This window comes from Centropristis striata, chromosome 16 (assembly GCF_030273125.1).
Source record: "Centropristis striata isolate RG_2023a ecotype Rhode Island chromosome 16, C.striata_1.0, whole genome shotgun sequence".
NCBI classification, from domain to species: domain Eukaryota; kingdom Metazoa; phylum Chordata; class Actinopteri; order Perciformes; family Serranidae; genus Centropristis; species Centropristis striata.
Window position 1 is genome coordinate 6,664,368 of NC_081532.1, and position 26,229 is coordinate 6,690,596.

General features: G+C 40.5%; 1 protein-coding gene across 1 annotated transcript in view; it reads left to right on the plus strand.

Moving 5' to 3' along the window:
- Nucleotides 1–26,229, plus strand: part of asap3 (ArfGAP with SH3 domain, ankyrin repeat and PH domain 3) — a 31,222-nt gene that overhangs the window by 2,216 nt on the left and 2,777 nt on the right. Inside the window, exons 2-24 of the mRNA XM_059353764.1 lie at nucleotides 3,187–3,259; nucleotides 6,304–6,449; nucleotides 8,537–8,611; nucleotides 10,288–10,337; nucleotides 10,874–10,997; nucleotides 12,226–12,311; nucleotides 12,677–12,752; nucleotides 13,776–13,862; nucleotides 14,095–14,204; nucleotides 15,796–15,865; nucleotides 15,984–16,071; nucleotides 16,400–16,448; nucleotides 17,337–17,503; nucleotides 17,676–17,809; nucleotides 17,985–18,076; nucleotides 18,194–18,374; nucleotides 21,304–21,389; nucleotides 21,522–21,637; nucleotides 22,458–22,525; nucleotides 23,965–24,072; nucleotides 24,279–24,501; nucleotides 25,153–25,444; nucleotides 25,894–26,104. Of these exons, the coding sequence (XP_059209747.1) occupies nucleotides 3,187–3,259; nucleotides 6,304–6,449; nucleotides 8,537–8,611; nucleotides 10,288–10,337; nucleotides 10,874–10,997; nucleotides 12,226–12,311; nucleotides 12,677–12,752; nucleotides 13,776–13,862; nucleotides 14,095–14,204; nucleotides 15,796–15,865; nucleotides 15,984–16,071; nucleotides 16,400–16,448; nucleotides 17,337–17,503; nucleotides 17,676–17,809; nucleotides 17,985–18,076; nucleotides 18,194–18,374; nucleotides 21,304–21,389; nucleotides 21,522–21,637; nucleotides 22,458–22,525; nucleotides 23,965–24,072; nucleotides 24,279–24,501; nucleotides 25,153–25,444; nucleotides 25,894–26,104 (2,712 nt within the window). The remainder of the gene's footprint in view (nucleotides 1–3,186; nucleotides 3,260–6,303; nucleotides 6,450–8,536; nucleotides 8,612–10,287; nucleotides 10,338–10,873; nucleotides 10,998–12,225; nucleotides 12,312–12,676; nucleotides 12,753–13,775; nucleotides 13,863–14,094; nucleotides 14,205–15,795; nucleotides 15,866–15,983; nucleotides 16,072–16,399; nucleotides 16,449–17,336; nucleotides 17,504–17,675; nucleotides 17,810–17,984; nucleotides 18,077–18,193; nucleotides 18,375–21,303; nucleotides 21,390–21,521; nucleotides 21,638–22,457; nucleotides 22,526–23,964; nucleotides 24,073–24,278; nucleotides 24,502–25,152; nucleotides 25,445–25,893; nucleotides 26,105–26,229) is intronic.

Here is a 26,229-nt window from a genome sequence, read left to right on the forward strand (position 1 = left end):
CAAACGCAAGTCGGTTTCTTTCAACCGATTTATTTTGTTAAGTGTCATTCTTCCATCTCAAAATCCACTGTGAAAACTGCATATAAATTATAAGGAAATAAAGGTAAAATCAAATTCACTTAAGATACAGATACATGAAACAAAATACATTCTTGGCTGCATGCTACATATAAAGGAAATTATATTTTATTATACTTAGTCTTCTTCTTCACATTAATGACCAGTCTTCTCTTGACAAATTATTCCATCTGAACCATTGTTCATGCTTCCCGGGAATTCTGCTATGCTCCAATAGCAGTTAGGGGTGAGTCACTTCACCTTCAAAATAAAAGCATTGTAATGTATACCAAATAAAATAACATTGAAAGAAACAAATGCAACTTAAATGAATTCCTTAATCTCTTGCAATACATTGGCAACAGTTACACATTTTATAAAGTTATACGTACACCATGTGGGGGAAGATGATAGTTTACTATGCAACTATGGTTGTTTCACAGCCTTAATTCAGTCTATAGCACAGATAAGTTGAAACAGTACTGATATCAAATGATAGAATCCAGCTGATACACAATGCACAAAAGTCTTTATAAGTCTGCAAGAGATGAAAGGTCTTCATTATTATTTTCTGGCTAGAAAATGACTTCTGAGCAGAGATGGACAAAGCCGAGTCCAAGTAGGGTGTATAAAGAGTTTTACACAGCTGTCTGATCTATTTATCTTGGGGATAATATCCTTATTTATGACCATGACATACTGGAAAATACATAGCTGGAATAGCTGCTCTGGGGAGGGCCTTGTTGGAATCCTACACATGTACAGACAGACAGACAGACAGACAGACAGAGAGGCAGACAGATGTAAATGCAACAGTCACTTTATAGATAGATCTATGGTTATTATGTTTAGTCTGCTCAGCAGGGACCAGCTTGATTAATAGCTAGGGTAATGTGTGGGCATGTGTGTGGTTTACGGCGGCAGGCAGGGAGACAGAGACACCATTTACTGCGACACACACTCTGCTGCTTGTTACTTATTACTCCTGATTAGAGGCAACGATAAAGGCAGAGAGACGGAGGATAAGGAATGGTTTCATTTTCTATAGCTGTAAGCTATAATTGGCTTTATGTTATTTCCATAAATGTTTTTTTAAGAAGAGATCTAAAGTTTTCTCTCATGGTCGACGTGTTTGAAATGTAATACTGTAGATTTTCCTGCAGCTAAGTGTGTCATCATGACAGTTAATGCAGTAAATCAGAAAAGGCTCAGATGTCAGTTTGTCATGCACGGCTGACAGCAGGCGCGCACACGCCCTGACAGCAGGTGAACCTCACATACAGGCACCAAAAGGCTCTGTAAAACACACTGTAGTTTCACACTAACGGGTGGAGCTCAATACCCTCAGCAGCAGGCATGAGTGTGTCGTCTGTCTGGACTGACTTGTGGCTTGTCCGTCTGTTGGTGTGTCCGTGTGCCCTCATTTACTTCACAAAATTCCACAAACACAACCTGTTTTATATATACCTGTACCAGCTTGTTTCCACTGTTTATCCCGTCTGCCAACAAACTTACCAAGCAGAGGAAACTGCAGCAGCAGCATCAGCGAGCAACTCCCATCCCCAGTCTCCACTAAATCACTTTCCCATTCATTGTCTGCAAGGTTGCAATATACAACACCCACACCGCCTTTTAATTAGTGAACTAACACTTAGGGAGTGGACTTGACCAGGAAAGACTGGGGCATGTAAACAGGACCATCTAACAAGGCAGAGTCTCTGTTAAGTCTAGATTACTGGCTCATTAAAGCTATTTCGAGTGGCCCGTAGGTGGAGTGCTGCATGTCTAGCTCAGTAAAACAAATGGCCTGTGAGAGAAGAATAAACAGGATGTAGATTCAAATCTTTCTTTGACCGTTCAGTTGCAATAAGATTCTACATCAGGGGTCTCAAACTCGCGGCCTGCGGGCCAATTGCGGCCCTCGTGACGATATTTCTATGTTTCTATGATGACGTTAACAAAAAGAAAGGCAGCTGCTACCAGACCGTCTTTTTTGGTAATTTTGTGTCTTTTTCCAATAATTTGGGGTCTTTTTTTTTTTGTAATTTTGTGTATTTTTGGGTCATTTTGTGTCTTTTTCATTTTGTGTATTTATTTTTAGTAATTTTGCGTCTTTTTTTTGGTCATTTTGATACTGCCTCCAGCGGTCCCCAGGTAATTTGAGTTTGACCCTGTTCTACATGTTGTCTCCATCATGTATCTGTCTGTGTTGGTAGAGAGAGTGAAATTAATGCACTCTCACTGACGTCATTCAGGGTTGTACGTGATAACACAAGACAGACGATTGTGTTGCTGGAAAGAGCTGAGTCACCTGTTCGCCTTAGTCACACAACGTGAGAAAATACAGCTCAAACATCATCATAACTGACAGTGTCAGAACACACGTCTACACATTCTAAACATTGGGGACAAGGACAGCTTGAATGAAGTTGGGTTGGGGATAAGAGGATATATATTTACATGTTTGTTGATCATCAGCCATGTTCCTGTGTGTAGATATTCCCTTGATAATTATTATTATTAGGCCATTTCAGGCACTGTTTAAAAACATAAGCAACATAGGATTAACAGGATTCTTGCATCAATGTGTATCTTGCTTCAACTTACAGATATTTAGTCAACTGGATAAGCCAAAAACAGAAAGAGTTTCTCAATTGTCCACTGCAAAAACAAGAGTTGAAATCTGCTTTTTTCTGTAGATGTTATTGCAGATGTGATGGGGATTTCTGCTCAGTGAGTCAGTTGACTTGTGATTGAACAACACAAACCATCTTGATTTTCCTCAGTGCTTCACCAGCACGGATGCGCTGTTTCTTAATTTAAGTGTTTGGCCAATGCACCTTTGACAGTGAGTGAGAATGGAAAATAAGTTAATTTTCATTGCAGTTTTACTCCTGCTGTTAATTATGCAAGTTATTGTATGAAGGTGTTGAAGTAAGTAAAAGCACTGAAATGTATTTGTTCTTTCACTTAAACTTCTATTTACATCTGTCTGACCACTGACATACTTACAGTCAGTGGTGAAATTTAAGGGAATCTGTAGGATTTTAAAGTGCAGACATCTTTATATTCTTCAGGATTTTTTTATTTTATTTTCACACCTGTCTTTGTGTCCTTGTTTGATTGCAGTCTCTGGAGATGGACCACACAACTCTCCAGAGGATGAAGAAGATGATCAAAGCTATTCACACCTCTGGACTCTGTAAGTATCAATGGCTCACACCGTATTGTCTCTAATACATTATTAGTTTAAAGGAATACTTCACCTTTAAAATGGCCATTTGTATGAGTGTCGTTGACATCCATGTCAGTCTAGACTCGTATATAGACATGTATGGACAAATATGGACGTTGCTGCAAAGAAGCTACACATACAGGTGCATCTCAATACATCAGAATATGATGGAAAAGTCCATTTCCAGTAGTTCAAGTCAAACAGCCCCAAACAAGTATTGAGTCATATAGATGAACATACATTTCAGAGGCCAAGATTTCCATATTAAACATACTTTTTAAAATTGGTCTTTTGTAATATTCAAATTTTTTGAGTCACTGAATTTTAGGTCTTCATTAAATGTAAGCCATAATCATTATAATTAGAAGAAAATAAATAAATGAAGACATGAAATGTTTCATTCTGTGTGTAATGGATCTATATAATGTGTTATTTCCACTTTTTGAATTGAATTACTGACATAAATAAACTTTTCTATGATATTCTAATTTATTGAGATGCACGTGTACTAAAAATTGGATGCATGACACACATCTTCAACCTGTTAGCACAGAAGATCCTGACAGTCAGTCTGGTTTTAAGGTGGGTTCCCAAAAAGACATTACTTCAGTATCTAACCAAATGGGAAGTATGGCCACAATCTCTTATTCAGCTTCTTAGTGGCTTGAATGATTTCCAGCAACATTACCTTGTCAAAGTGTTCTCAACCTTTGACCTCCAAAACCTGATCAGTTCAACCATCAGTCCAAGTGGATCTTTGTTGTAAATGAGAAATTCCTTTTAGGCGTTCCTGAGATATCGGGTTCATGAGGATGGGACCAATGGATGGACTACTGGAAAACAAAATGCCTCTGGCCATGGCTACTGCTGATGTGGAGGCACATAAAGCCCTAGGCTCATAAAATAGGATCTTTTCCCTTTTTAACAGTTATCACATTACTACAAAACAACATTTGACAACTTAGAAAATCCATGGAAAAGGATGTCTGTCCCTGCTGATGTTAACTCCACATCTAGTTTTTAAGTAAAGGTCACTTTCTATTATGGCAGGATGAGCTGTTCAGTGCACAGGGGATCCTTCACATAATTCATTGTACAAGCTTTGGGATGACATCATGAAGCTCATGTGGGCAGCAGTGTTTATGAGTGAGGCCCCTTGTTATGGGACCAGAGTGCGTGGGATGTTGGGTGATTGTGTTTATATCCATACGGAGTGTATGGTTTTGTGGCATACGTGTGTGTCTGTGTTAAAGCAAATGGTATGTGCGGTTTCGGCATCAACGAGGTGCTATATAGTGACCTAAGAAACCCACTGGGTCACGAAGTGCATATTCTGCTGGTGTGTATGTGTCACTACAGTACGTCACCATGCATCAGAAGAAGTGAACATGCACAAGATGTGAGTGTTCACCTCAAAAATGTGCGGGAGAAACGGAGGAACTGCAAAACATATCCTGAAGTTGTTTTTCTCTGCTCGCTTACAAGCCTGCTTCCCATTTCGAGGCTTCAACTCATAGTTTTTAGTAAAAGTGAGTCAGAGGGCCAGCTGCCCAGAATTAGGCAACCAGATACAGTCAGAAGCAATATTGTAGCTGCAGAGAAGTGCCCCGTCATTATTCGCCATACGTACTCACTCTACTCTTTTTTTTTTCTGTATCTAAGTAGAATCAGATGGGTTAGTTAGTTCCAGTAATGTGACCATGCCCACCCCTTTCTGCCTTTATGTTGTTGAACCCCTTAATCAGTCCCGATGTTAATGAACTGTCTGACTCACCACGCATACAGACGAAGCTGTACGCCCACACTACTCCCCCTCACTACTCTGATGGTCCGTTACTGTGTCACACATGCAAAAACACACACACATGGTGAGATGTTCTCTTCTTTCGATCTCCATTCCAATAAACCGCTAAGTACCACTTTTCTGCCAAGACGATGTGGCCTGAGAGTCTGTGTGTGTTCTGGCTGAGGAGTGAAAGAGTTGAGTTGCTCTGCTGGTATCCGGAAGTTAAAGGTCAGCTGAAAAATCATCCTCTCAGCTCCTCTGTGACTCAGCGCTTTGTTTTTTGATTGCTGCATGTATGTTGTTTATTATAGTACCTTTTCTTTTATATGAGTATGCAGCCATAACGGCTCAGTTATCCCCCCTTTGGTTTTATCTCCTGCAGTGTCTGCATATTTTCCTTGAGTTCACAATTTTGCAGTCATACAAAATGTTTCGCTTTCTACTTTTCATCCAGTTTGTATAAATACATTAGCGTGTCTCCCAACTTACAGTCAGTTTACCATTTAATATTTGCTTTGAGATGGAAACTGGAGCAGAAGACATTAACTTGCTATACTCCTTCTGCTTATTTCTGCTTTCGTCTGTTTAGTCTGCTTTGGACACTTCTGCAGATGTCTGGACCATATGTTCCTTTACTACTTCCCTAAATTCTTAATCCCAAACTACAAAAATGTATTTTATTTTCGCCTTACTGAGTTGGAGTTTCCCAAAGTCAGCTAAGATGTTTCGATATGACTGTGAACAGACATTTGGTTCTAATTGTTCATCACGTGCCCATCTGTGTTGATTGAAAATGATTATTTCCATAGCAGGGTTTAAATAGTAACTTGTGTTTATTTGATGTCCTCATCTAAGCCTCACTTTAAAATAGCTGTAGGGTAAAACCTCATTTAGTGAAATGTAAACCAATGTGGTGCCAGTCGGATTCTTTTCCATCAGCCGTTTTCCACATAAATCCAACAGACTGAGAGCCCACTGGGGTCGTGACCCTTGGGAAAGTGACCTGTAGGCCCCAGAGAAACATGTTCTCTATAGGTTTGCCAGTCTCCTCCTCCAGGATGGTGGAAACCAGGACTAATTTATCCCACATGCTTGTCTTGTTAAAATACTCTCTCTGGATTACGGCAAATCAATCTGCCTTCTAGAGATTTTCCCGACATGTTGCTCAAGTCTGAGTCACCCTAAACTGTTTATGTTGACACTCGCTTTGTGTGTTGTTTTTCAGCCCATGTAGACAACAAGGAGCAGTATGTTGAGGTGCTGGAGAACCTTGGGAACAGTCACCTGACTCAGGACAACAACGAAGTCTCCACAGGTTTCCTCAACCTGGCTGTGTTCACCAGAGAGGTCACGGCCCTCTTCAAAAACCTGGTAAGGAACGAGAAGCAGACTGTGGAGGAAAAAGGGGAAGCTGACAGGAGAGGCTTCCTCAAATTAGCTGTCTTTACTAGAAAGTTCAAATCACTCGTGCAAAACCTAGAGAAAGACTGAAGGAGGAGGGATAGAAATGCAGACATAACGAAAAGGGAAGCAGGTCCATCACATGGCTCTAAATGAAGCAATAAGACACTGTGGTTTACAGGGATTTTAGAACAACTACGGAGTGTTTTTAGGCTTGTTGCAAAGCAGATATCTTTTTTGTTGCAGTGTAGAGTAATGAAGCTAAGTACACTATAACAAAAATTATATTGCTGCCTTTTCTGCATGAAGTGGAAATATACGGCCGGTTGATTGTGCATCAGCAAGGACCGGTATTTCTCCTACAAAATTTACTTGACATGTGAGTTAACATGTTGCTTAAATATAAATACCCTTCAGTTAGGGCTGGGCGATATGGACAAAAAGTCATATCCTGATATATTTAGGGTGAATATCGATATATGATATATATCGCAATATTTTTATCGCAAAGTGAGAGCAAATGTTCAGTCAAAGTCAAATATGACATGTCACAAGTAGTTTTATTGAAACTGTTCATTATCGTGAACATAAATACTGTATAACAGGAGTACCTTTTTTAAAAATCAAAATTCTGAAATAAATATATTTATTGAATAACAAACATTATGAAAGAACTAAGTATGCCCAGCCCTAACTTCAGTTCTCTTTCTTTATTATTTGACAACGGCTTCAAACACGCCAACAGCCAATCACAATCAAGGACTGCAATTATCGTTTTTCAAATGCTGGTATAATCTGAAAGTTCTAAAAAGGAAGAAAGTAAATAAGCACCATTTAGTTTGAGTATTCTAAACAGCAGTAGGTGAAATAACTCCAAATCCCCCCTTTAGATTGTGTGTGTGTTCATTATTGTAGAGTGTAAGTGTGTGTGCACCCTCATACATACCTGAATGCATTGAGGAAAAGAGCTTTCAGCAGCTGCATGCTCACATCTCTTGACCCCAAAATCTGGGGCCGTCCGGAACCCTCCCACTGATAGTTTCCATGGCGATGATAATTCATCCCAGACCTCCATGTGTGGGTCAACACACACCATCTCACACACCCCCTCCAATGTGTCAATCAAGGCCTCACAGGGGAGACCAGGCCGTACATATGTGAAGAGGAAGTGGGTCCAAGAGACTAACAGGAGGCTGATTTAAAGAGCTGAACTATGAAATCAACCTGAGTGTGTCCCTTAGCACTGTGTGTGTGTGTGTGATTGTGTGTGTGTGACGTCCCAGTGTTCATACAGGCAAGTAAGCATTGAGTTGTGTTATTTGTGCATGTGTTGACACTCTGGGAGTAGGTATTTCCCTGTCAGAACTCCATGTTTTATCTATTACCTCAGCTTTTGGATACCAACCAAAACAATCTGACCAGTTTTCAGGCCTCTGTGTCAATATATGAAGGTCAGCGCTGCAGTCAGCTCACGGAAGTGGTTGGACATTATTTATATTGAGAGCAGGGTGCAGCTAATCTACCAGGATCCAAGGATAGGCCACAGCTCGACCGTGGTCAACTGGAGATGATGGATAATGTCTGTAGCGACGCTGCATATCAAAGAAAAAAATTGATGTATTTCTATTGGGGATTTTTTTTTGTGGAAACTATGAATTACTTTAAAGTGCAACCTGTTAGATTCATCCTGGTGTTTTGTGATTCATTCTCCCCAGATCCATGGTAGACTCAGTTCAATTCACGAACAGGAATAAAAGACATTGCATCATGCTCCCCCTCGGATCCAAAAAAAAAATCTTAATGGTTCAGATTATTGTCCAGTGTTTTCTTTTCATGAATCACAAGTTCAAAATGACTGACTCACCATGTTTTTGAGTTATCCAGACTTATTCCCAGAAATGAGGGCTCCCTAGGGAGATAGGGGTGTGCAGAGCAGTTCGTGCATGCGATTGTTTGCTCATACAGCCAGAGATAAGGACCACCTGTAATGTGGTAAATGTGTGATGTGGAAAACTTTTAACTTCTTTACTGATTTGATCTGCTCTTACATATTTCAGGTGCAGAACCTCAACAACATCATGGCGTTTCCTTTGGAAAATGTGCTGAAGTCAGAACTCCGGGACAGCAGACTAGTGAGTTCATTAAATGCAAATAAAACTCTTGGTTTACAAATGATGATCACTTGCTTTAGGGCAGAGAGATTACACCTGCCTAAAAGGGAAGTTTTAATTTGTCCGCAGCCTGTAGTGATGCTGTCATAGAGAAATGTCCTGAAGATGATCAGTATTTTGTGAACAATTAAAAGTGCATTCACATATTTAAACATACAGTTAGCACATGTTCCTTTAACTCAGTTACAGCCCAATAACTTCATCAAATTATATAAATTGTTTGTAACACAAGCTCATTTCATAGTGCTCTTTCATGCCGGGACATTTACGACTCTGTAACGTCTCGCCTCCACTATGAACATGTCCGAATCGGGATGCCGGGATCAAATGATCCACGAATTTTCCGCCTCCAGAGGTCACAGAGGAGGAACACTGGTGGGACTGTTGGAAGCGGGACCACTATGAACGGGACATCAGGGAGAAGCGGGATATTTGACGTCACGCATGTAGTCTAACACACACCTCCCATCTGGTCCAACAGTCATCCAATCACTGTTCACCTCGGCCGCCGTCGCTAACTGTGCACATCGTCCGCCACTTATTGTAAACAAACTGGCATGCTAACTGTACACAAAGTGTCCGGTGCTTGTTGTAAACAAACAGAGATCGCTAACTGAACACATGCTGCAGCACATACACACTGTACTGCTACAGAGCTAACTGTTAGCCTATTAGCACTGTGCTACTGTGTTCTACGTCACATCCCTCTTAGCATTCTTTCCAATCAGCAGCCAGGCTTTTTCAGGGCCAAAAAACAGCCGGTCAAACAGACGCTAGGATGGCTCATATTCAGATTAGGGGCGTTTCAGAGAGGGAGACCCGCCTTGTTCCGGGTATTCGACGATAGTGGAAATGCACCTAGAGTGTGAGCTGTAGCCAGAATACTGTTATGCAGTGTAACAATTAAAAGAGGTCCCCTCTCAATATACAACACAATGTGTACATAACACACTACTAATAAATGTGGCTTGGCACTTTACACTGCAACTTCTTGGGCTCCAGCAACACACACAATCAAGTGTGAAGTTGATCGGATGTACAGCTGTCAAGAAAAACTAAGAACTGACAAACATACATGCTTCTAATGAAGACAGAATTTCTAGATGTTGACTTTACTGCCCAAAGTAATCGAAATATCGCAACATAAAATCAGTTTTAGGGTGGATTTCCTCTTTAAGCAGGTAATTCTGTCTGTCTATGTCGCAGACGAAGCTGAGCCTACTGAGATATTGGATAAGATGAGGCTGTTTATGCAGATTAGTGAGTAAGACGGAGCTATGCTCCAGAACTGAACCGATGTGTCTTGTCAGTATTTGTCCTTTTGATTTCCCATGCCGACAGACTAGTGAGTAATAACTGGCTAATGCTTCTGTAAGCTCCTGTCACTGCCCTGTCTTTGAAACAGCTGATTCGACAGCTGAACATTGCTTCACTGTAACTATGAAGGGAGGCAAAGCCCTTCTGAAATCCTGTTCAGCCAGATAGCAGACTAGTTAGCATAATGTGAGTAATCATGTCTGTGCAATAACTGTCTGGCTCTATTCAGATCTACGCAGATACTATAAAATACTGCTTCACCTGGCTGTATGTGGATGATTAACCATGTCATGTTAACCCCTTTTCTCTCTTCTCTTCAGGAGCTCAAAAAACAGATGGAGAAGAGTTGGAAGGAGTACGACATAAAAATGTAATAAACCATACTCTCACACTTAGTTTGTTACCTTACATTTATATGGCTTTGTACTGTGTGATTATAGTTCTTTACGCTTAATTGTTTCATGAGAGAAAAGATGCCTGAGACAGATGTTACTGCCTTAGGAAAACCATGTTGCACATTCACAGTTCTTGCTGGTCTTTTGCTGGGTCACAGACACTGATGTAACATCAGAGGTTAATAGGATAATAGTTCATTCCCCATGGCCTTTCTCCATTACATCTCTGTGAAATAAAACTGAGGCATTGCACTTTGCAGCCATCATTTGATCTCATTGTGGCAGCGAACAGTCTTTTAAAGTGTTTCATAATGTTATAAGGAGAGATCACCTCTCCCTCTTTGTCTTCCATCCAATTTCCTCTCCGCTCTGTCTCTCTCTCTGAGGAAGGTGAAAAAGTTAACCAGTACAGACAAAAGAGAGTTGATCTAAAAATTCTGAAGTACATTGTGCACATAAAGACTAATAATAACTGTCTTTCTTTTTTCTTGTCCTGCCCTCCCCCCACCAGAGGGAAGCTAGAGAAGGAGAGGAAGGAGAAAACCAAGCAGCTGGGTCTGATCAGGACGGAGGGATCGGACGGAGGGGAGGACATGGAAAGAGAAAGAAGGAACTTTCAGCTGCAGATGTGTGAGGTGAGGGATCGGTGCCAGTCAAAATATCAGACCCAGACACCTTTCATATACCTGATGTGGGGATTTATTTTACATGGGTGGTCTGCTTTGTGGATTCTATATTCCCTCCATGGCCGGCTGCATGGTTAGGTTTGATCCCTTTGTGTCCCTCTAATAATTCCTTTCATGGAAAAAAATCTGTTTTAGAAAGTGGAACATCAGCTTAATTGGTTATGTCTTGCAGAGTTGCAGTAGAGCGCGGTCATACACAGTTCAAAGGCAGATGAAACTGCTTCATGACCCACACCTGAAAGCTAAATTGAAATGTACTGGCAGTGATTTTACACACAGGTGGTGTCGTTTCAGTGAAGTTTGTTGGTGCACATGTAGCTGGAGAGAAAACCCTGAGAAAAAAAGGTCTAATCCTGACTGAGACCAGCTGTTGAGACAAAGAGGAGAGGCAGGAAAAATGGAATTTCCACTTGTTGCAGAGCGCTCCACCCCTTCTTCTCGTTGCCTGGCTGTGTTTCTTTCATGCTGCATATAGAAAAACACTCACACACAAGCTCACACAAATGTACACTTTACAGTAACACTTCACTGAGCCTGTCTCTGACGGATGGATCCAGACTTGGGTTTTATGGTGCAAGACAATGTAGTCATTCCTTCCACACAGAGAAGGTGTGCAGGCTGGAAATTATTAACAATATAGCCTGCATGCACTATGTGTCTGTGTTTTTAGGTTTTCTTAAATTAAAACTTTTTCCGGTTTCAGTCTACAAGGTTCATTGACTCGCTGGAGTGTTGAAATAAGGCATTGACCTTTGGAACAATATGAAACAGTGTCCTAGTAAGAGAGGAGCCGCACATACAAACATGAACAGAAGAGGATAATTAAGATGTGTAGTCTAGGATAGTGCTGAGTAAGTTATTAAAATGTTACACAATGTGCATTATCTACAAGGGAAATACCAAAATCACAAGAGGCACAATATTTGTTAAATGCTTATGTGTCATTGTAAGTAAAGTATTGTGGTGCTACAGAGATGTCCCAGCGTACAAATCATATTCTACATTCACACCATGATTATTTTAATGAAAATGAGGATAATGATGCAAAGAGGATTAATCTCTCTGATATTGTGAATCATATCACAATTTCTTGATTCAGGATTCCTTTTTAGTGGCTTTCCCATGCAGAGCTGACATTTCTGGAGCTGTTTTAAACCGTCTGTGTTTATGCTTTCAGTATCTTTTGAAGATCCAGGAGCTGAAGGTGCGTCAGGGTCCTGATCTTCTCCAGAGCCTCATCAAATATTTCCAGGCCCAGCTCAGGTCAGTCTCTGCCAACATCACCTTTACTATTTTACCCTGTTGACATTTTGTTCTAGATGTAAAATAAGGACAAGAAAGATTTTTTAAAAACTTTTTCCTGGTCCAAAGTAACATATGGATTTGATTTCTACCTCAGGGTTTCAGTGAGATTTGCATAATAGTTGAGGTTCTTTGGTTTTTATTTTCCTTTTACAAGCTATTATTACTGTTGTTAACCATTTACCCGTTTTAATCATAACAAAGGTTTTATGTGGGAGCGACATTGCTTATACAGCTCTAGCATGTGATGTTATGGTTGGTGTGAACTTGGATGTTTGGACTAAAGTACCACCATGACTCAGCATTTTTTCTTTTTCTGTTCTCAGTTTCTTTCAGGATGGACTGAAAGCTGCAGAGAATCTTGCTCCCTTTATCGAGAAACTTGCTGCGTCTGTTCACACGGTAAATTCACAGCTGCTGCTGGTTTGTCTGTCTACCTGCTTTATATCAGTCAGCGTTTATAGGGGTAAATGTTAGTCATCTTATGCCTGAAAACAGTATTTTTCAGCTTTGTTATGATTTGTCATGATCAAGAGGTCAAAGGTTTGGCTCTGTGGTAACTGTCCTGACTGACTCAAACTGATGATATCACAGAACTCATGCACATGTTGATGTTATCATACCCTCAATGCACCCCCACACACACACACACACACATACACGGGTAGAACTGTCCGAGAAGGCACTTAAAGTAAAGCTGTCGCTGTAAATCACATAGTTTAACTACCCCCTATAGCACTTTTTCTCTATTAATCTTTCACGACAGCCCAAACCTCAGTCTCCTTCCCCTCCTCTCAAACATCCCCCCAGCTGAACCCAGAGGCAGACTCTTATTGCGGTCTCTTCCCAGAAATGCCCTCCCCCTATTACCAAAAGATGAAACTGAAAGCATCCCTTATTTTCATTCCTTCCCTAGTGCACACCTATTTCTCCAACCACTCCGACTGGTTTCCAGTCCCTTCTCTGGATAGAGCCCTGGAAACAGACTGTTAACTGTGATACTAGCAAACGTTAGAGGTTTTTCTGGTTCTCCATGGGCAGAACAGAGGCCCGCTCAGACATGCCAGACCTCAGCCTCAAGAAGGAAATTCAGACAGAATATGTGTTATGGTTCCTAGGAAAAATGTTGAAATAATTCAGTTAAACTGACTTATGTTGCATGCAGGACCGGTCACTCTGCTGCTGCTGCTTAAATACAAAATGAACAGCCTCCTCGGTCGACACACCCCAGAACTGAGTCTGTTCTGCATTATTTAGGCCATTACACAAAGCTCTGATGTATTGTCATTCCACACCCAATTCTTGGATTGAATTTGTGGATTGTATAATCAAATGAACATGGAAGAATGTGGAACATGTTGTTTTCCCAACTAATTATGATTTTTACAGCTTCAGTTGGACTGACTTTTATGGTGTGTGTTTTAGGTACGTACGGACCAGGATGAGGAGGTAAAACAACTCACTCAGCTGAGGGATTCTCTCAGACTGTTTCTGCAAATGGAGGGGAAAGAGGTATTCGTAATGCATCATTGTTCTTCTCATTACATATAGAGTACCTTGTGTTGGCACATCTTCAGTTATACTGTGTTAGTGTGAAAACAAAATGTGTGCTCCATAAAAAAACAGCAGCAGACAGCTTTGATTGCTGTTGATGCTATTAGATTATCTTCTCACAATGGTTGCAAATTTTCAGAGCTGACTTGAAGCCTTTGAAGTTAAGTCCTAAATCTTGTTTTTATCCCAGGAGTACCTCAACAGGAAGAACTCTGGCAACGGGTATAGCATCCACCAACCGCAGGGCAACAAGAAGTATGGGACAGAGAAATCCGGCTTCCTGCTCAAGAAGAGTGATGGGTGTGTAAAAGTATTAGTTACAGTGACCAAAAGCTCACAAGCAGTTATAATGCAAGTATTGTATGGGAATTAAAAATACGTGGAAGACAAGATGTGAACAAAATCAAAAGGTGCTAAAAATTAAAAAAAGCCATGCAATATAATGTGACATAGCTTATTAACACACATGCTTTTGTCACTGAAAACTCTCCAGGTTTAATTTCATGTTATATTTAGGGCCCGAGCACTGACACTATGAGGACCCTATTGAAATTGGTCCCTTTATTATAACTTAAATTAAATTAATTGCGTTTTTGAGGGCTTTATCAAATTCCAAAACTCACCAAACTTGGGACAAAATTCAATCCCATCGAAAATGTACGTATTTCATTGGTTTCGGAAATGGGCGTGGCAAAGTGACCTACTAGCGCCCCCTAGAATTGAGCCCCTAAAACAGGTTTGTCATAGAGACACGAAATTTGGTACATGCATGTATCATGGGAAGACGCACCAAAAAGTCTCAAGCAGCCATACCCAAAAACGAACAGGAAGTCGGCCATGTTGGATCGAACTGCTGTTTTAGACGTTTTTCACCATTTCCACACCGCGTACTTTAACAAACTCCTCCTACAGATTTAATCCGACTTCTTCGGACTTGTTCAGTACCATCACAAGGCCTTTGACATCAAAAGTTATAAAAAGCTTTGCAGACCGTCACACTATGGGGGCGTAGAATGGCGGCAAAATATGGTGTTTTGGCATAAAACACGAGACTGTATAACTTCACATACATTGTCCAATCTGCCTCTTATGATGGTCTATCACTGAACAGTTCTACAAAACAATATTTCATAAAGTCCTTCCCTTTTTGATTAGCCACACCCCCTTTTCCTAACTAATGAACATTTGTCGTAGAGACTTGTATGAGGTGTCAGTGTAAACACCAGAGAGTCCTTGATTCCCTCTCCCCTTCAACAATCGCTGGACCTGGCGTGGCCGGCTCCCCCGACGCCTCCACTCTGCTTGGGCCCGTTCATCGCTATATTTCAAACACACTGCTGTCGTGTGCAGTAGCGATCAGAGCCGGGTGAAGAGTAAGCTAGTAAGGCATGGAGAGAGAAAGGGGAATTCAAACTCTGTCTGCCCCACCTGGTCCTCATTATGGGAGATGAAGATTCAAGCAGGGGCCCCTCCTGTGGAACTTATTGGCAGACTGGCTAACTGAACGGATCCAGCTTTTGCGTCATACACACACACACACACACACACACGCACACGCACACACACAGCTAGATTACAGTGTGATAAGGAGAAGGGATGTGGTTAGGTAGGGTGAATAGCAGAGGGGGGAGAGTTAACTTTCCTCAGGCCACTGACACAAAACAGAACACTTTCTCGGCCAAATTAACTGATTCAATCAAGATAATGAAAACGAGTGAAGCACTGTGAACAGGAGCTGGGCCAGAAGTGTGTAGATCACCATTACTCACTTCAAGGCTACATGTTTTAACAGTTAGTGCACTGCACAGAAAGCATCCAGGTCGATGATGTTATTTCAATAGTTTGTTTTTTGTCAATTTAGATTTTTTTCTGATTGCATTTCATCCTGCAGGATCAGGAAGGTTTGGCAGAAGAGGAAGTGTGGAGTGAAATTTGGCTGCCTGACCATTTCCCACAGCACGGTGAGGACACATGGACCAAACCGCCACTAAGCATTCAGATTCAGATCAACGTGTCATGTGAAATCTGTCCAAATGATGATGAATACATGCTGATGTTAGCATCTGTCTCTGTCCTCAGATCAATCGACCGCCGGCCAAGTTGAACCTGCTGACCTGTCAGGTGCGACCGAACCCAGAGGACAGGAGGACCTTTGACCTGGTCACTCGTAGGTTTATTTTTAACTCTTGACCCTTAACACTTAGCCCTCCAGATATCGTCAATAAAGACTCTTAAGTGTCATCTGCAGTGCAGCTGTGCGGAAACTTTTTGTTCCACATATAAAAATAAATTTGGATATTAGACACATTTTACCTGGATGAATGCCAGAGATTCTTTATGACTTATATAAACTGTTGAGGGGGATTGTGTGCTTGTTTAGAGCCATTTTCAGTCATGAAACCTTTATTTCCACCATCCTGAACCCTACACTCTATGTTATTTGTTTTCTAAAGATCCACTGGTGATATCTAACCACCATATTTCCTTCTCCATAGATAATCGAACATACCATTTCCAGGCAGAAGACGAGCAGGAATGTATGATGTAAGTGTTGAAATGACTTGTAGGCTGCTAACTTTCTTCACTTCCTTACTCCTTGTATTATCTCCTTGTGTAAGCAAGCTGTTACATGTCATGCACTTTGTGTTTGTGCCTGGGTCTGTATGAGAAGAAAGCACTCAGAATGGAGAGAGGTGCACTAAAGATAATAAAATAGAAAGATTAAAACTATGTAGTAAAACAGACGAGTAATTACGTATGTAGGGAAGAACATGCAGGGCTGACAATACCCATAAAAATAGAGAGAAACTAAACGCTGTCCTCTCGGAGCCTCCTGGACCAGCTGGGTCTGGGTGGGACTTCTCTTTCCAGCCACAGAAAGCAAGCAAGGGAACTTTGTGTTTTGTGATGTGGGGATTGAAGGGAGTGTATGTGGGGTTTTCTGTCCCTTCCCCTGTGTGTGGGCCTCCAGGCAGATTCTTTGATGTGATGTGCTGTGTAAGTTTAGGGACAGAGGGAGATGGCAATGGTTTAAAGGGAAAAGTACCAAAGCTTCAGAAATGAAAGACACGAGTTTCAGTATGAGCCTGGGTGGCAGAGAAGTCATGAAACTGAGAAAGCGAGAGTGATGACTACACAAACAAAAAAACACATGCAAACCACATGGTGGACTACTTTTGATCTTCTGGGTAAAAGACTGAAATGATCAGTTCTTTTGTGCCACAAACTCTGTGTCTTTCCTTCTGCAAGAGAGACGTTTCACAATGTGAAAATTGGAAACAAATGACATTTTGCCTCTTTTATTAACCTGTATCTAAGGATCTAGGTGTATACCTGGATAATAAGTTTGACTGGTCCCTAAACATAGACACCCTCTACAGAAAGGGGCTCTTTTGGGATAAATAATGTCATTTTGATTTGATTGTACCTTAGTTGGGTGTCAGTGCTGCAGAACAGCAAGGAGGAAGCCCTGAACACAGCCTTGATAGGAGACCAGCTCCAGGTCCAGGACAGTGGGCTCCAGGAACTCTCCCGATCCATCATCGCCGAGCTCAGAAACATGCCCGGCAACGAGGCCTGCGCCGACTGTGGAGCACCAGGTCAGCCAGTAGTTGTTATTGATGAGCGTTGCAGAATTAAATGTGAAAACACATCAGATATCTGTTTTTTTTTTTTTAGAGCTTGTCAGTAATCATAACAACATTTATCAGTTCCAGCTGTGTTATTAGACTGTTAACAATCAGTTGACTTCTTTTGCTCTCTCTATCTCAGATCCAACTTGGCTGTCGACCAATCTGGGCATCCTGACCTGTATAGAGTGCTCTGGCATCCACAGAGAGCTGGGTGTCCACTACTCCAGGATTCAGTCCCTCACCCTGGACCTGCTGAGCACCTCTGAGCTTCTGGTACTAAACACACACATGGAAACACACACACACACACACACACACATGGAAATACATATTCCAGATGGATTTTGTATTGTCAGGTTTTCCTAATTACCAACATTAGGTAACCGTCTGTCTTTCATTGGAATTCTTTCATGTGACATCTTTGTGGCTGCGTTGTGTGTCACTCCAGTTGGCTGTCAGCATCGGCAACACCAGATTCAATGACATCATGGAGGCGGGCCTTCCCAACGACTCTGTTAAACCATTGCCACAAAGTGACATGTGAGTCCCTGATTTTCATTTCAACTCACAATTCAATTGTGCAAAAGGAATAAAGAAGAATTTTGTGATTTTATACACTGTCTTGTATTTTTTTTAAATTAAAATGTTAACAACCAGGAATGCCAGGAAGGAGTACATCGTGGCGAAGTACGCTGAGCGCCGGTACGTCCTGCGGAGAGAAGAAGCAGATCCGAGTCGCCTGCACGACTCAGTGAGGAGTCGTGACCTCACGTCTCTCCTACAGCTCTACGCCGAGGGAGCGGACCTTTCCAAACCGCTCACACTGCCTGATGGACAGGTGAGGATAATTTACAGCTGCAAGTAGATTTCTACAGCAGCATTTATCCCTGAAATACGTCCTGTTCGGGCTTATTCATGTAATAAATCCATATCCTGACAAACTGAAACGCCTACAGATGTCATGGATTTAGGATGAATGGCAGCTGCATCCTGACAAGGCCGCCCACCGGGCTTCTTTACAGTGACACATACATTTCAAAAAGTTACTAACTTACAGTGGTTTCCCTACCATTATATTAGAGGGGCACCCGCCCCCCTTAAAGATTAATTTTATTTTCTATATAGCGCCAGATTACCTTTCCTATAGAACAGCTCTATATCTTGTCCTTTTATTTAACAAACTAAATAGCCTTATGTTATTTATCTTATTTACATTACGGCGTGTCATTTCTGGCTCTACATGGTTGTGCGTTTGCAATTCTCGACTACTCTCTGAATTGTGTGCGGCGTTCCACCCTGATGCGCGCGTGTGTCAGGGTTTCACATTTATTACCTAGACTGTGGCACCACCAGAGTTATTTGCCGCCCTAACGTCACGTTTCAAGCAACTAAAAGTATATGTACACTGTTCATGATTAAAGTTATTTTGTGTTGTGTTGTCTCTGCTCAGCCGTCAGTCAGTAAAAACCCCGACGCACCTCTCCGTCCTTCTACGAGACATGAGGCGCATTCACACACTGACACGTGCACTGAATTTACCGAGCTGCCCTCCCTACTTCTCCGCTCCAAAACAATTCCAACATGATAGAGAAACGCTTTAATGCCTACCTGTCTATGTCAGTCCCGTCCCCACATCATCTCTCCATGTGCGCATGCGAGGAACTAAATCCTATCAACTCATCCGGGCCGTCAGATCCAAACACACTGCTGCATAATGCTGTTTGGTAGCCGTGAGCTAACATTAGCTAGGTTAGGTTAGGTTAGTTAGGGGCGGCTGCTCGGTTGGTAGAGTGGTGGCCCACTGATTGGAGGTTGGTGATTCAATTCCTGGCCGTGGCAGCCTACATGTCGAAGTATCCTTGAGCAAGACACTGAACCCCAAATTGCTCCCAATGCTGCGTTCATCGGTGTGTGAATGAATTCCTAATGGTGGCCCCAGTGTGCCCTGGTAGCCTCGGCCACCAGTATGAATGGGTGAATGAGTGTAGTGTGTAGTGTAAAGCGCTTTGGATAAAAGCGCTATGTAAGTGCACTCCATTTACCGTTTAACATTTAGCTGATAATTAAAGTTGTTTTGATAACAAAAAGCTAAACTCTGACTAATGATCGGAATTATTTCCTGTCGCTAAGCACATGCAGCTTTCAAAAAAAGAGCACAGTGTGTTAACATAAGCCACACCAGAATTTACTAGAAGAGTGTCAAAATAAGATGCCTTAAATAAAACATACAAGACCCTTTATTCTCCTTTACAATAATTCATTAAAACATGCATCATACATCCCCCTGAAACACTGTAACTTGTTTCTGTCACTTTAGAGCTGCGCCTGAAACGGCTAAAAATAGAATAAAATCTTCCTAGTCTTAACAAAAGCCACAACCTACAGCATGTAGGAGGTGTGTGGATAGTTACAGTATGTGCAGTATGTGTTAATTGTCCTCTTGTGTGCATGGTTCATGTGGGTGGGTCGATCGGAAGCCGTCCCATCTCCTCTGGCCTCTAATCCTCTCTTTGCCCCTTTTTCTCTCCTCACCCACTCATCTTGTTTTCCCCGCCTTTGCTGTCTCCAAAAACGCCTCTTGTCCTCTTGTCTTTAATCACATTCCACCCTCCTTGTCATACACTTCCTGCTCAGCACAAGCAGCCTGTGTAACACTGTTGACTTCACTGTGTGTGTGAGTGTGTGTGTGCACATATATGTGTGTGTGTTTGTTTGTGTTGGTTGGCCATCGTTTATTATTTCAGCTTTTAGGTCAGAGCTCACGTCTCATGAGAACAAGTAGGACAAGCTCATTGAATTATGCAGGTCTTTCTTCTGCCCCTCCTTTTGCACTTCACATAAACAGATGATGCTTAAAGCTGTATGAGTGTTTTCATTCTTTAACACAGAAACACAAATTAGTTGTTTCACAGTTAGCCTCTGGCATTATTTCTAGATTTGATTATCGGACACAAAATCGGTGGTGCAAGAAGTATTCAGATCCCTTACTTCAGGAAAAGTACTAATACCGCACTGTGAAATTACTCCACTACAGGTAAAGTCTTGCATTCAAAACGTACTGAAGTAAAAGTGATAATAATAATAATACATTTTATTTATAGAGTGCTGTACTCAAAGATGCTTTACAGTTAAAACACAGTGAAAATGCAGTTACAAATAAAAACAAACAATTAAAATCAACAACATTGGTCATACATTAAAAGCAGTTTTGAACAGGTGGGTTTTGACAAGAATCAGCACCAAAATGTACTTAAAGTATCAAAAGTAAAAGTACTCTGAAAAAGTAGACTGTTATGCATATTGAACCCACTCAGATTGTTTTATATGTTCTAAATATGTTATTAGATTCTTTGTTTTGGTGCATTTATGTAGAAATTTTAACTACTTAATATACTGAAAAGATACTTTTACAGTTTTAATAAAAACAACGTATAATAACTTTCAATTAATCATGTTTTTATGTTAAATTTTGACCTGTAACTAAAGCTAGCAGCTAAATGTAGTGGAGTAAAAAGTACAATATTTGCCTTAAAATGTAGCGGAGTAGAAGTATAAAGTTACATAAAAAAGAAATACTCAAGCAAAGTACAAGTACCTCAAAATTGTACTTAAGTACAGTACTTGAGTAAATGTACTTAGTTACATTCCACCACTGCACTAAATGCAGCCACTTGAGCACTGACAGTAGAAAGTTTTGTACAAAAGGACGACCTCTTTTGAGGGTCAACAATTTGGCCTCATTTGTCTCTCGTCTCTTCCTGTTTAAGGGGATCAAAGAGACAGCTCTCCATCTTGCTGTGCGTCTGGAGGAAAGAAGCTCCCTAGCACTGGTGGACTTCCTCTGCCAGAACAGGTCAGACACTGACGAGTCTCATATATGATACGTTTCTCCTGTGCATAAAGAACATTACGCTCTTTATCAGTATTGCTTGAGAAAACTGGTTAATTTAACACCATTTACTTATACTGTATGTTCACCCTACAGCAACTGTCTGGAGAAGAGAACAGCAGAAGGAAACACAGCTCTTCACTACAGCGTCCTGCACCACAAGACAGAATCTCTCAAGTTACTGCTCAAAGCAAAGGCAGCCCTTCACACAGGTACCTACAAAGGGGGTTTATTATGCTCATTTTCAGGCTTAGGCTTGTATTTTGGGTCTCTGTGAGAACATGTTTACATGCTGATGGCTTCTATAAAGGCACAGTTTCTAAATACAGACTGTGCTACAGATAGATTCAGAGTTTTGATGCTTTCACAGTATTTATTAATAACCTAGACCTGCTTTATAATTAAAAAAAAAGGCATGAAAATCATATTTTTACAATATGGGAACCAGTGATGGAATGTCACTAAGTACATTTACTCAAGTACTGTATTTAAGTACAAATTTGAAGTACTTTTATTCTACTTGAGTATATCCACATTTGTAACTTTATACTTCTACTCCACTACATTTTAAGGGCAAATATTGTAGTTTTTACCCCACAAAATTTTAAGTGATTATGCATGTTTATAAATTAAACCACATTAAGTATATTAAGTAGTTAAAATGAGCCCTGCATTGACAGCAGAAAAACACTGCTTACATAAATGCATCAATAATAATAATAATCTAATAATATATTTAGAATATATAAAACAATCTGAGTGGGCCCATTCTGCATTACAAGTACTTTTACTTTTGATACTTTAAGTACATTTTAATGCTGATACTTTTGTACTTTTACTTCAGTAAGTTTTGAATGCAGGACTCTTACTGTAGTGGAGTAATTTCACAGTGTGGTATTAGTACTTTTACTGAAGTAAGGGATCTGAATACTTCTTCCACCACTAATGGGAACTCTATTTACTCTTTACTCTGCTTTCTTTTCACCCAGTCAGTGCATACTTTAACCATTTCTTCTTTTTATCCTCCCATAGTGAACTCTGCAGGAGAGACAGCCCTGGATGTTGCTCGGAGGCTGCAGCACATTCAGTGTGTCGAGCTGGTGAGTTGCCACTTTTTAAAAAAGTTTTAATTCATAATGTCAGAGAACACACACAGTCAGGAGGTAGACTCGACCAAGGAATCAAGTTGCAACATTAAAATGCCTACCAGAAAGCCAACTCCAGAAACAAACCAGGACAATTTCCACAGCTGGAAATTCTACCTTGAAATAACTCCCCGTGCAGCCGAGCTCGGCTAAGGACTCGCTCCCAGGACAAAGAATCTATCCCTCATCAGGTCCCAGTGTGAATCATTTATAAACTGCTTTTATTTTCTTACCGGCCATCTGCCCTGCTGAATCACTCCGGCTTTGTGTAATATCCTGTTTGATAGTGCATAACCTTCTCTTGCAGGCTAGATACACAAATAAGCAACTTGAAATTTTACTCTGTTTACTTATTGGCTGAATTAATTTCATTTTTCATTTTCTTTTATCTGGAAGCTCCAGTGAGTAGTTGGCTGACTCAGGACTCAGGAGACTTCTCGTTCAGTTTTGCTCTTTCCTAATTGTTTTTCATTTTTTCAAAAAACATCTGCTGAACCCAAGGTCACACTGATATGACTGGTCACCGCCAGTCAGGAGGGAGTTTTTGGTTAATAGATATTCCCAAAATTGCTAAAGGATGTGTTTTTTTCTTTGTTGACATAATTTATAATCCTTCCTTTTAATTATTTTGGATGCACCAATATCAGATTTGATATCAGGCCGATACTGATTAAAATACCTGGTTTGGGTATCTGTGACAATGGAGCCAGCCTTTTGAATTGATTTATTTAGTATTATCATTTATTATGTTGATAATAAATAACAATAAAATATCTATGTATTTATTTATTTAGAATAGAATAGAATATCTTTATTTGTCATTATGGAGAATTAAAAACAAAACAAACAATAAATAGTGCATACATTCACATCCACATGCATACCATTTCATGAATTACTTCATTTGTTACATTTTGTTTTAAAAAGTTAGTAAAGCAATGTTTAACTCAAGCCTGATGTTGCCTTATATATATATGTATATATGTGTGTGTATATATATATATATATATATATATATATACATATATATATAAATCCATCCACTTCTGCACAGTGATGCATTGAACTCATTAATTAAATACTGATATCAGATCAGTACTCTGGTCTTTTTCCATCTTATTTTCATTGTTTCTTTGTATCAGTCTCAAAACATCAAACCACAATAACACAAGCATTAAATATTTGTTCTTATCTGTACCTAAAACCCAAATATTATAACCCAAGGACAGCCAAGAAGGAGAACTGCTCCAGCAAAGCAATAGAAGTGTAGTTGGCTTGATAGAGCTTTGATTAGTTCATAGTTCCTGGATCGAAGCTGATTTCTGTATTACTGGCTGTGTGGTTATGTGTGGATGAGAGAATTCTAAGTGTTTTTGCTCCTGTGTGTGTTTTAGTTGGAGCTGGCCCAGAGTGGGAAGTTCAACTCTCAGATCCACGTGGAGTTCACATGGGAGACGCAGTCGCAGGAGTTTTATGACAGCGAGGATGACCTGGATGAGAGGGTAAACAACATCACACAGACAATCATTACTGGCGTTGTCAAGCTGCCAAAAAAAGCCCTTTACAGAGTTTGGAGGAGGATATTTACGGGGTTTTCCACTGCAATCTCTTTTACTTACGAGAACATGTAAATAAAAAGTGATTACATGAAAAAAAAGTTGAGGAGAAACTAGAAGTAAACCCTGTACTACTTTCCACTTTCTTCCAGGTGAGCCCATTACCCAAGAACCGTTCTCCTCCGTCTTCTAATGGAGGTAGTGCTAGTGCCTTTGCCCGCTGGAGTGTTGGTAATGGTGCCAATGGGAATGCAGGAAGCCGGCCTTGTCAGACATATGAGAATCTAGACTTTCTGTACAGAAATCCTCCAGCCAACAGCGCCCCTTCTGGAGCATCAATGCCACCACCGCTGCCAGCTAAATCCATCCAGCGAGGCGAGTTACTATAGTGTACAGTTGTTAAAAAATCTATTAGACCATTGTTTTCTTCAATTTCTTGTTCATTTTAATGGCTGGTACAACTAAAGGTACATTTGTTTGGACAAATGTAATGATAACAACAAAAATAGCTGATAAGTTTAATTTCAGAGCTGATATCTAGACATTTAACATGGTTTTATTGATAATGATTTTGGTTATTATCAAGAAAACCGTGGAAAATGGCTAGATATCAGCTCTTAAATTAACTATTTTTGTTGTTATCATTATATTTGTCCAAACAAATGTACCTTTAGTTGTACCAGGCATTAAAATTAACAAGAAATTGAAGAAAACAAGGGTGGTCTAATAATTTTCCATGACTGTATGGCTTATCCGCATCCAAAATAAATCCAAACCAATCTGGATTTTTTAAAATAATTTCTGAAGGTACAAGGGTGCATTTAATTATATTTGGTTTACACTAAATGTCAAAAATAATTTACATTTTGATAATTCTGCTTATATGAAGATAACCCGTTTCTTCATATAATGCATGGTACCAGTTTAAATAACATGTACCAAACTCACTTGATTTTAAACCAATTAATAACTAATAGTAATTAATATTGCTTTTTTAAACATTTACAATGTGTCGCTCTTCCACAGGTCGCTCAGACCCCCAAATTTCAGTGACTACCCAGGAAACCAATCCCATTCCACGACGCTGCTCTAACCCGGCCTCCCACTCCACCAGCCCCCAGACACGGGCCAGGAACAGGAACTCTTCACCCAGCACGGAAAACCAAGGCCAAGGAGGGAGACCACCAAGGTCTCCCCACGGACAGGGAGTCCTGCTCAGGGGGCCGAAGCAGTCCTGGGATGGTCAACCTGGTGCTGGTTCTGGGTCTCAGGGCAGCATCACACCAACATCCTCTCAGAGTCACATAGGGCCCGTCAGGTGAGGCAGCACTGCTTTCATTTGGGTGTAGAGAGAGCCACTGAAAGGCCGAGTAATGTACTTGAGACTTACCTTTTTAATTTGGCTTTTACTTGAACCATTTTAAAATATTTTATAATTTTTCTGCTCATGCATCTTAGTGTTACAACATCTTCTCTTTTATTTATTTATTTATTTGCTATTATTTATTAGTCTATTTTTAGACTAATTTTACTATTCCTACTAATATTTTTAGTAGAGCATGATAATATATATATATAAATATATATATATATATATATATATAATCATGCTCTACTTTTTAATGATTTATTTATTATTTTCATCTTTTATCTAGCTTTTTTACTTTTTATTTGTATTTTTTCCTTTTTTGTAAGAAAAGTTCTATACAAATTGATTGATTGATAGATTGATTGATAGTAATTTCATGTGACCTCTCCATCCTGCAGTTCAGAGAAAACCACGTCGTACCGACGGACCAGCAGCGGAGGAGGCAGCCAGGCGAAGTGTGGGGTGTTGTCTCCGAGCTGTGTGGGCAGCCAGGAGGAGCTGTACTGCAGTTTAGTGACCAATAATCCGAGCCTCAGCCCAGCTCCGGCTCCAGCAGCGCCACCCTCACCTGCCATCAGCTGTGTCCCACGACCCCGCAGGAATGCTATGGTACAATCACATAGAACACTCTTTCTATTGTTTTCAGCCTCTATTTAACCCTCTGAACCCCAAGCATTCTGAGGGTGTTTTGTCCTCTACATATTACTCACTGTGGCGTTTGTTTTTGCACGCAC